General features: G+C 45.3%; 1 protein-coding gene across 1 annotated transcript in view; it reads left to right on the top strand.

Moving 5' to 3' along the window:
* The window catches only part of ATP6V0D1 (ATPase H+ transporting V0 subunit d1), a 231,999-nt gene that overhangs the window by 97,736 nt on the left and 122,209 nt on the right, over positions 1-12,054 (top strand). The window contains exon 4 of the mRNA XM_069217611.1: positions 653-732. Coding sequence (XP_069073712.1) covers positions 653-732 — 80 coding nt within the window. The remainder of the gene's footprint in view (positions 1-652; positions 733-12,054) is intronic.

Here is a 12,054-nt window from a genome sequence, read left to right as displayed (position 1 = left end):
TGACCACTTGATCAAATAATACCCTGGGAAACAATAGTCTCTAATACACTATCTATTAAACCCCAAACTTAAGTCTCTCTCTCTCTCTTAAATTCTGTATGACAATATGAAGGCTATCCCCTAAAACACAGACAATGGTGACATCAAGAACAACACATTACTGATAATGCAGGACACCTGCGTGCAATGAATGCTTCTTCACCAGTTGGATCTGTCACAGTGCACATGGTAATGGGGAGCTGTCACTTTTGGAATGAGGGGCCGTTTTGTAAAATGGCATAGCAGGGCCACAAAGTACAGTCACCAAGCAAGCGGCAGCGCTCTGAGTAGTCATAGTGCAACCTTCGATACCCTGTACATCAACAATTTTTAATGGACTAAACACTACCATATGCTGTGAGCCATACACTGCACATGAAGAAAGCTAAGAACTGTTACATAACCACATGCTCTAGCTCTGGGCGCTATGAAGCCACACCAGTTCCAGGAGTGTGCTACACAAATAGTGATCGCTTAATAATGCAAGTTTATATTGACGTGTTACCATATTCTCCTCATATATTTTTACAGTTTTAACATTTTGCCAGCATCATTTTTTATCAGTTTGTGTGCTGTTGTTCCTTCTTAACATGTCTGCCCTATTTTATTCTAGCTGCGTTTTTCCAGGACTGTATATCGGAGCAGGACCTTGATGAAATGAATATTGAAATCATTCGGAACACACTATATAAGGTAAACTAATTCTGTTGAATTTAAGTTAAGTAATGTTCAATTTTTTGTAATCATGGGGTCAAAAGCAACACCTGTATCACTTTTCTAGACGGTCACATTTTAATCTTTTTGCATTGTTTAATGGACTTATGTTGTGACCTTAGTTGCCAGTTGATGTTTTCCAGATGTAGGGAAGTAGTCTCTTTCTAGCTTGGTTACCCCCACTTTTGGCCTGTTTGTCAGTGTGTTTGACTGTGTTCACTGGGATCCTGCTAACCAGGACCCCAGTGATTATGCTCTTTCTCCCAAAACTCTGTATTTCATCCCACAATTGGCATACTAGTGCCGCCATTTAAGCCCCTAGAATATGGTACCCAGGGCATTAGGGTTCCAGGGGATCCCTATGGGCTGCAGCAGTCATTCTGCCACTCATAGGGAGCCCATGCAAAGGGTTCTGTAGGCCTGCCATTGCAGTCTGCGTGAACCAGGTGCATGCACCCGTTTTCACTATAGGTCACTGCACCAGGTCACTATAAGTCACCCCTATGATAGGCCCTCTCAGCCTAGAGGGCAGGTTGTATGTACTTGTGTTTGAGAGAACCCCTGCACTAGCAGAGGTACCCGTAGAAACTCCAGACCCATTTTCCTGGACTTTGTGAGTGCAGGGATGCCATTTAACGCGTGTACTGAACATAGGTCACTATGTCCAGCTACATAATGGTAACTCCGAAACTGTTCATGTTTGGTATCAAACGTGTTGGAAACACACCCCAATACCTTTGCAAGTATTGGTTGTATGATTCCATGCACTCTGGGGGCTCCTTAGAGGACCCCCAGCATTGCTCCTATAGCCCTCTGAGTTTTTCCAGGCAGCCCCAGCTGCTGCCACCTCACAGACAGGTTTCTGCCGTCCTGTTGCTTGAGCAGATCAAGCCCAGGATGGCAGAACAAAGTCTTCCCATGCCACTGGTATGCTTTTAAGGGCACATTTGGTGCCCTCCGTGCATAAACCAGTCTACACCATTTCAGGGACCTCCAATTCCTGCTCTGGCGCGAAACTGGACAATGGAAAGGGGAGTGACAACTCCCCTGTCCATCACCACCCCAGGGGTGGTGCCCAGAGCTCCTCCAGAGGGTCCCTGGGTTTCGCCATTTCAAATTGAAGGTTGGCAGGGACCTCTGGGAGCATCTGAGTGACCAGGTCAGGCAAGTGATGTCAGAGCCCCCTCCTAATAGGGGGTCACCCAGCTAGGTGACCAGTCCCCCTTTCAGGGTTATGTAGGGTCTCTCTTTTGGGTGTTTCCTCAGATTCGGCTTTCAAAATTCCAGCATGATTCCTCTGCATCCCTTACTTTGACATCTTACCAAAGAAACAGCATCTGGACTCTCCAGGACCCGACAATCTGCATAAAGACGAGACTTCGCCTGCAACATTGTTTCCATGGCTCCTTCCAGCTTCTGCAACATTTCCCAGTTTGTGCATCCTCTGAGGACAGCCCGTCTTCAGTCTGCACAAGAAAGAAGAATGAATCTCCCTTAGAGTGAAGGAGTTACTCCCCTGCAGGCACCAACATCAACGATGACCAGCTGCGTGGATCCCCTCTCCTGCTGAGCTGCATGGATCCTGCAACACGGGTGGTGGTTGGAAGTGGTCCAGACGGTCCTCTATACCAGCTGTCAAACTTGGGTGGAGGTAAGCCTTTGCCTTCCCATGCAGGACAGTACCCCCGTGCACTATGTCTTTTGCAGCTGCCAAGGCTTGTTGGCACTTCTTCCAAGGGGTCTTCAGTCTTCGTGTAGCTAAAGCCCCTGCACTCCTTCCTGCAGCGCACAGCTCTCTGAGTGACTCTCCTGCAACGTGGGACTCCTTTTCGTAGTGCTGCCTGTGCTCCATTTGCACCCTTTGTGTCCCCGTCCTGTGGGACTCCTATGTGTGCTGCCTGTGCTTCTGTGGGCTCTCTGCGAAGCTGAAGGCCCTCTCTGACTCCCCCTCCTGGGTTGAGTCCTCCTGGGCCTTGCTGGTCCCCGGCAGCACCACCTTCCGCCATCCGCAAGTTTTGCCTGTGCCAAGGCTTGTTGGTGGAATCCGGACACACAAACCCGACTGAAATCTTCCTTTCGGCGTGGGACATCACCTGCACCCGCCAGGATCTCGACTCCGACTCCAGGGCTGCAGTGCTGACCCTTCTTCCTCACCGTTGATCAACTCCTGCTATCCTCAAATTGGTGGTTAGGGGCTCCTGCCCCCACTGGACTCTGCTGTGTCTTCTGGACTTGGTCTCCTCTTTCCACAGGTCTTCCTCTTCAGGAATCCACCGTTGGTTTCTTGCAGTCATCTCTGGGTTTTGCAATTCTCTTCTTTTCTTCTAAGTGGGTGTTCTGGGGACATTCTAGTAATTTACTCCTGCTTTCCTGGTTGCTGGGGGCAGTTGTGCTACTTACCTTTTATGCTTTCCTGGTACCCCCAGCGACCCTCTACGCACTCCACTTACCTGGGTGGGGTGACGATATCACATTCTATTTTTTTAGTATATGGTTTGTGCTCCACCCAGAGCCACTATTCTCTATTGTGTTTTACTGTCTGTACTGTTTTCTAACTATTCTTATGCCTATTTCTGACAGCTAGTGTCTATATCTTGTGTATTAATTGCCTCCTAAGGGAGTAGTGCCTCTATAGTAATTTTGGTGTTGTGTTATCATAATAAAGTACCTTTATGTTCGATGTCATGTGTAGCTGCAGGTACACATGCTTTGCATAAGTCCGCCATCTAGTGTTGGGCTCGGAGTGTTACAAGTTGTTTTTCTTGGAAGGTTTTTCGAGTCTCAAGATCGAGTGACGACTCCTCTCGGTGATAGTGCTCATGGGTATTGAGTCCTTTATTAGATTGTTTTTTTTCCGCTGTCGGGTTCGGACGTGTTTCCTCTCGCTTTGGTAGATCTTGGTTAGGTAGTATCTGAACTTCTCTATTCTTTCTCAAAACGTCGATATTGTTTTTCGATCGCGTTTTCTGACTATATACGTTCCGATTGTGTCGTCGGGCACAATTAAATGCCATTTCGGTCGACCGCGCCCTTCTCGGGCCTACTTCAACGCAGGCCGATGGATCAGGACTTAGTTTCGCTTTTGCCCTCTGTCACACCAAGTCCCCATACACCGTACCAACACTCGGTGGGCAACCTCTGCGTCTCTCCCTATCACAAGGAGGAAACCTGTGACGCGTGTCGATCCTTCCGTTCCAAGAAAACTCTGTGGGATCGAAGAGTGCGTCGGTTAGAGATGGCATCCAAGTCGTCAGAACAAACACCTGACATTTTCGGAGAGTTACAAGCTCAGACTGCAGTTTCCATCGCTGATTCTGATTCTGACCGAGACTCTGATGGAAATATAAGCAAAAAACGGTCTAACGGTAGGGACAAATTAAATTAATATTTTTGAAAAACAGTGCTCATTACTGTCTTCATGGATTATTTCCTTTCCAAAATTTAATTCAACTAATTAAGTGCAAGGCAAAACAATGGCTCATTAATGCATTATACAAAATACATAATATTTACAAGAAAAGATATTTACAACAAAAGACATTACATACATCTAATTCTATTCACATTTTCTTCTAGAATCGACAATAAACAGTTTTTAGCTTTTAGTAATCTTGAGGCTGACCATATCGTCAGTAGAGGGTTGTGCCCATCAACCTTTCTGTGTAGAATACTCGTTGTCACAATGTAACATTTTATAGTTGTAATCCACTTAATTGCGATGATTGAAAAGTTCACGGACAAGCAGCTAACAAGTACCTATATGTTTCTTAATGGTCCCTTGTAGTGCATATTAAGTGATTTTTTATTTTTTTTATAAAGCTGACTCCAATTAAAGAACACAATCTCGCCACTGTGTATGTCATCGCGTTTCGCCCTCATCAATCAGGGCCCTCATCAGGACTATCGGGGGGTACGACGCCTCTATTGACGGTAGTATCCATGTTCTATGCCTAGAGCCACCACGTTTAATCAAAAAACTGGTGTCTGCCACTGGAAGTCAAGAAACCACTCTGTAGCTGATTAGGAAAACCGAGCATGTTTTACGCGGCGTTTAGTTGCTTCGTTATGTGGCTTGTGGAACTACCGAACCGCCTCCGAATGGGAGAATTTCCCCAGACGGAGCGGCTGAAATTCACTTTAGGTTAAATCAGTGTCTCGCTGCGTATACGCTGCACCGGCATGCCGATGGAGACTGCCAATTGATTCCAGCAGCGCAGTACTTGAGTACACTAGCCCCTTCCCATCACCAAAAACCATCTAAAAAAGACATCAGCACTGGTCTTGGGTCCACCACAGGTTGCTGGCCATGGTTGGACCCAAAAGATAAATCCCGATGACCAACCTCCCAGTTTGGCACAGAAAAAGACCAAAGTGCATTTGGCGTCGACAGAACAGCTGTTTCAGGATCGACTCGAAGAGTGGAGACTTCCACTTCGCAGCCTAAACATCCATCATCCATTTCGGAGCCGAAAAAGCTACCATTGTTTCGGAACTGACATTCTCGGCCCGATTAAAACATTCGGTCTTCAAACTTTCAGAGCTAAAACCTGTGGGAAAGAAATACGCTCCAACTGCGGAGAAATCTTGAGAGATAAGGCCCATACTTGAAGTGATGGATGATAAGCAGTGCAAAATCCAAATCCATAAAGATATTGGAAGGATTATTGCTTCTCCTCCTCCTACAACTAAAAGGAAATTAACTTTCCAAGAGACTTTAGAAGCTGGGCCTTCACCTGCAAAAATATTCAAGCACAAGGAGAAACCAAAGGCAGTACATCAGCCTTCACCACCACATTCTCCTTTGCTTCCTGCTTTTCCACCACCTGATGCTCCACCATCATCTACACAATTCTCTCAGCAATCCCCGAATTTCTTCACATAGGGATGAGTTGAGTGATACTCCTTACAATGTAGACCCATGGGATGTATGTGACCCAGGCCCTAGTCCATCTAATAATCCTGATTTATACCCCCACTAGGCCATCACCACCTGAAGACACCACTGCTTGTAATCATGTCATTGCTAGGGTAGCTGCATATCATAATGTTCAGTTGCACTCAGATCCCATAGAGGATGATTTTTTATTTGACACACTATCCTCTACGCACAAGGAGTACCAATGCCTACCAATGCTCCCAGGCATGCTTAAACATGCAGATGACATTTTTAAAGAGCCAATGAAGGCTAGGGTAATTACACCAAGGGTGGACAAAAAATACAAGGCTGCACCTTCAGATCCACTCTTTATCCCACAACAATTGCCACCTGACTCTATTGTTGTTAGGGCAGCAAGAAAAAGGGCAGATAGTCAGTCCACCGGGGATGCTCCTCCCTGATGAAGAAAGTCGCAAGTTTGATGCAGCAGGGAAGAGAGTGGCAACTGGCAAGCTGCTAATCACTGGAGAATTGCCAACTCCCAGGCTCTTTTAGCCAGATATGATAGTGCTCATTGGGATGAGATGTAGGAGTTCTTATAGTATCTCCCACCATAACACCAAAAAAGAGCACAGCAGATAGTTACAGAGGGCCAGGCTATCTCCAACAACCAAATTAGATCCACCCTATATGCAGCATACACTGCAGCATGGGGTATTACCACTAGTATGGTCATCAGAAGGCATACATGTTTGCGAACTTCAGGCTTCAAACCTGAGATACAACAGGCAGTACTCAATATGCCTTTTGACAGACAGCACTTATTTGCCCCAGAGGTGGATACCACCATGGAACGCTTTGGGTGCCCTTTATACTACACCTGCTCAGGGTACTTTTCCTAATCTCCAGTTCAGAGGTTGTTTTAAGCCCTTTACATCCCAACAAAAGCAGGGACAACAATATTACACCAGAGGGTCTTTCAGAGGATCCTACAAAGGAAACAACTTTAGAGGTAGAGGTAAATCCACATCCACAAGAGGTGCCTCTCCTCATCTAAACATTAACTTTCTCCACATCCCCACACAGATACATCTCCTGTGGGAGGAAGACTCGAAAACTTCTACCAACAATGGCACATTACATCTGATCAACGGGTGCTCTCAATTATCCAGAATGGTTTTTGCCTAGAACTCAACTCTACTCCACCAAACATTCCCCCTCGCTCGCACAGGTTTTGTCTAGAACACCTCAATTTGTTAAAACAAGACGTACAATCAGTTCTACTCAAGAATGCAATAGAGATGGTACTTATACCTCAACTAGGGGCAGGTGTTTATTCTCTATACTTCCTTATACAAAAAGGACTTCAGGATGTTATTCCCCCTACTACAAAAACAGGACTACGTGATAGCATTAGATCCAAAAGATGCTTACTTCCATATTCCCATACATCCAGCCCATTGCAAATACCTAAGATTTGTGATAGCAGGCAAGCACTATCAGTTCAAAGTGCTACCCTCTGGAGTAACAACAGCACCAGGGGTATTCACCAAATGCCTAGCAGAGATTGCAGCATACCTCAGAAGGCAACATATACATGTCTTTCCCTGTCTGGATGACTGGCTCATAAAAGCCAGCACCATTCAAACCTGTCAGCAGCAGACAAAATACACAATCTATACCCTACACAGCCTAGGGATCACAACCCATTACCAAAAATCTCATCTGCAACCAGCGCAAATACAACCATATCTAGGAGCAATTCTGAACACTCACTCAGCATTGGCTTACCCAAATCCACAGAGAATTCAAGCTTTCCACAATCTCATATCTCAGCTACAATACGATCAAACTTAGAGTAAGGTTTATCATGAAACTGTTGGGAATGATGGCATCGTGCATAGCAGTAGTACCCAATGCACGTCTAAACATTAGACCCCTACAGCAGTGTCTCTCTCAACAATGGTCTCACGCACAGGGTCAACTTCACAATCTAGTGTTGTTGGACCACCAAACTTACAACTCTCTGCAATGGTGGAATCACCCCAATTTATCACAAGGGCGGCCATTTCAGGACCCTGTGCTACAGACCATAATCACCACTGATGCATAAACGACAAGTTGTGGAGCCCATCTCAACAATCTTACTATACAGGGAGAATGGAACTCAGTTCAGCAAACGTCCCACATAAATCACTTGGAATAGCTAGCAGTGTTCCTGGCACTCAAAGCATTCCAGCCACACATCACACCATCACACACAAAACAGTGTTGATAAGGACAGACAACATGACAACAATGTATTCTCTGCGAAAACAGGGGGTGGTGGGGGGGCACTCAAATCAATTGTACTTTCTAGACAAACAATTTGGAAATGGGCAATTCACAATCACATTCAACTGCTAGCAGAGTACATCCCAGGAATACACAACCAACTAGCAGACCTCTTATGCAGGACGCAGTAACAAATACACAAATGGGAGATTCACTACAAATTATTCAACAGTATGTTAACATGTGCGTAACACCAGACATAGACCTTTTAGCAACAAGCGAAAATGCAAAATGCCCAATCTTCGCATCCAGGTACCCACACCCTCATTCCAAGGGCAATGCTCTATGTATCAATTGGTCAGGGATATTTTCTTACTCGTTTCCCCCTCTCCCACTAATTCCATTTCTGGTCAACAAGATCCGTCACACCTCCCTCTCTATGATACTCATAGCTCCCACATGGGGACGTCAACACTGGTACACAACACTATTGAATCTATCTTTAGTACCACATCACAAGCTCCCAAACAGACCAGACCTGTTGACTCAAAACAAAGGTCCAGTCAGGCATCCCAATCCCAGTATGTTCAACCTGACGTTTTGTCTCCTGAGGTCATAGAGTTTTGATAACTACAGCTTCCATCAGAATGTATGGACATTCTAAAAGAAGCACATACATCTACAACCAGACAGTGCTATGCAGCTAAATGGAAACTTTTTGTATATTACTGCCAACCCAAAAACATTTATCCACTTAAAGCATCAGTACAGGATATTGTCTGTTATTTTCTTCAACTACAAAAAGCAGATCTTGCAAACTCATTTATTAAAACTAATTCAACAGCAATAATAGCTTACCTCCAAAACAGACAGCATACTTCTCTGTTTAGAATTCCTGTCATAAAAGCTTTTATGGAAGGCCTTAAAAGAGGTATTCCACCTAGAGTTCCACCAGCTCCTGTCTGGAATCTTAACATCATGCTCACACGGCTTAAGGGTCCACCATTTGACCCCATGCATCCTTGCGCTCTTCAATTTCTATCACGGAAGGTCTCTTTTCTAGTAGCAATTACTTCCTTAAGGAGAGTTAGTGAAATTCAAGCATTCACTTTAGAAGGACCTTTCTTCCAAATTCACAAAAATAAAATAGTACTTAGGACAAACCCAAAATTCCAATCCAAAGTGGTTTCACCATTTCACATCAGTCAGTCAGTAGAATTACCAGTCTTCTTTCCATAGCCGGATTCGGTTGCTGGAAGAGCTCTTCACACTCTTGATGTAAATAGAGCTTTCATGTATTACATAAATAAAACAAAAGATTTCGGAAAATCTAAAAAACTTTTTGTGGCTTTTCAACAACCTTATAAGGGTAATCCTATTTCAAAACAGGGGTTAACTAGATGGATAGTAAAGTGTATTCAAACTTGCTGTCTTAAAGCTAAAAGACAGCTATTAGTAACTCCTAAAGCACATTCTACTAGAAAGAAAGGAGCTTCAATTACATTCTTAGGAAATATATACCAATGGCAGACATATGCAAAGCAGACACATGGTCCACACCACACATATTTACTAAGCACTACTGTGTGGGTGTGTTATCTTGCCAACAAGCAAATGTTGGTCAAGCAGTGCTTAAAATACTATTTCAAGCTACTCCCAACTCCTACAGGCTAGCCACCGCTCATTTTAGGAGGGGACTGCTTTTCAGTCTGTGCAAAGCATGTGTATCTGCAGCTACACATGCCATTGAACGGAAAATGTCACTTAGCCAGTAGACATTAGTGTGTGGCATGTAGTGCTGCAGATTCACATGAGCCCTCCCTCCTCCCCGGAAGCCTGTAGATGTTGTAGTACTTTCTTTATGTAAATTTGTATATACATTGCATGGACATCTTCTTTTCTTACCATATATTTGACATATATATATATATATATATATATATATATATATATATATATATATATATGTATATGTATATATATGTTTGATGGCATGTGTAGCTGCAGATACACATGCTGTGCATTATCCTGCCATCTAGTGTTGGGCTCGGAGTGTTAAAAGTTGTTTTTCTTCGAAGAAGTCTTTTCGAGTCACGAGACCGAGGGACTCCTCCCTTTCGGCTCCATTGCGCATGGGCGTCGACTCCATCTTAGATTGATTTCTTTCCGCCATGGGGTTCGGACGTGTTCCTCTTCGCTCCGTATTTCGAATCGGGAAAGTTAGCGAAATCTCGAAAATTTGACGGTATTGTTCACACTCGGTACCGGTTTAGTGTTTGTATATCGATACCGATAGTAGAAGCGCTCCGGCAGCCCTTCGGGGCTTCCACTCTTTAGCGGGGCCTGGTCGGCCCGACCGCGTCCATCATCTAAACTAATGGACCGGACCCCCTTCCGCTTCTGTCCGAAGTGCCACGCGAAGTATCCTTATACAGACCAACACTTGGTCTGTAATCTGTGTCTATCACCGGAACACAGGGAGGATACTTGAGAGGTCTGTTGGGCATTTCGATCGAAATAGACCCTACGCGATCGAAGAGCCAGAAGACTACAAATGGCATTGACACCAAGAGAACAGATCGACGTCGAAGAGGAGGAAAGAATCTCCGTCTAGGGAACGGACTCAGACGACTCCGAAAGTGGCGACCGGCGGCAACGCAGAAAACTGTGAGTAAAACTGCCCCGTCCAAGACTCACACCAAGATAGTAAAGGCCAAGGGGATGCCACCGCCAGCAGGCCGTGGCTTAACCCATCGAAAAGACGGTGACCAAACATCGGCACCGAAAAAGGCCACGCAACTGCCGAAGACATGCGACTCTGGTCGAGATTCAGGCTCCGAACGATCTCGGCACCGAGAGTTCGACACACCCAAGGTGAAAAAATTTACCTCGGAACCGAAAAAAAATGTTTCGAAACCTTCGGTACCGAAAAAAGCAGCCTCGGAGCCGGAATTAGGCTCTTACACGGAAGAGCAAGGACTTTCCGGCCAAATGCATGAACATAGATTTGAGCAGGAAATAAGTATGGGGGAACCAGACCATACCCAAAGGAGGCTGCATATCCAGAAAGAGACTGGTAAAATACAAACTCTTTCTCCAATTAAAATCAAAAGGAAGCTGGCATTTCAGGAGTCAGCTATGCAGCCAAAGGTAAAGGTGGCAAGAGATAAAACAACACCACCACCAAGATTTTCGCCACAGCCTTCTCCACTACATTCACCACAGCTGTCCCCGGTAACAACACCCCCAATGCAGTCACTGACGTATACAGGGATGACACAGGATGACCCGGATGCATGGGACTTATATGATGCACCGGTCTCCGACAACAGTCCAGATTGTTACCCAACAAGGCTGTCACCTCCAGAGGACAGCACTGCATACACACAGGTAATATCAAGGGCAGCTACATTCCACAATGTAGCAATGCATTTGGAGCCAATAGAGGATGATTTCCTATTTAACACCTTGGCATCCACCCACAGTTCCTACCAAAGTCTGCCAATGCTCCCAGGCATGCTCAAGCACGCAAAACAAAGTTTCCAGGAGCCAGTGAAAGGAAGGGCTATCACGCCTAGGGTGGAGAAAAAATACAAATTTCCCTCAACGGACCCTGTGTTTATAACACAGCAACTGACACCAGATTCTGTGGTTGTGGGAGCAACAAGAAAGAGGGAAACTCTCGATCGTCAGGAGACGCACCACCGGCTGACAAAGAAAGTAGGAAGTTCGATGCAGCGGGCAAACGAGTGTCAGCACAGGCAGCCAATCAATGGCGCATCACAAACTCGCAAGCCCTACTGGCTCGGTACGACAGGGCACACTTGGACGAGATGAAACACATTATACAGCACTTGCCCAAGGAACATCAGAAATGTGTCCAACAGGTTGTTGAAGAAGGAGAAGCAATTTCCAACAACCAGATAAGGTCCACATTGGACTCGGCAGACACAGCAGCACGGACAGTCAACACTGCGGTAACCATTCGCAGGCATGCATGGTTACGGAGCTCAGGATTTAAACCGGAAATCCAGCAAGCTGTGTTAAACATGCTGTTTAACCAGGAACAATTGTTTGGGCCAGAGGTGGACACGGCAATTGAAAAACTAAAAAAGGACACAGACACGGCCAAAGCCATGGGCGCGCTCTAC

This window comes from Pleurodeles waltl, chromosome 12, assembly GCF_031143425.1.
Source record: "Pleurodeles waltl isolate 20211129_DDA chromosome 12, aPleWal1.hap1.20221129, whole genome shotgun sequence".
In the NCBI taxonomy this organism is placed as follows: domain Eukaryota; kingdom Metazoa; phylum Chordata; class Amphibia; order Caudata; family Salamandridae; genus Pleurodeles; species Pleurodeles waltl.
This window is presented reverse-complemented; position numbering and strand designations above follow the sequence as displayed.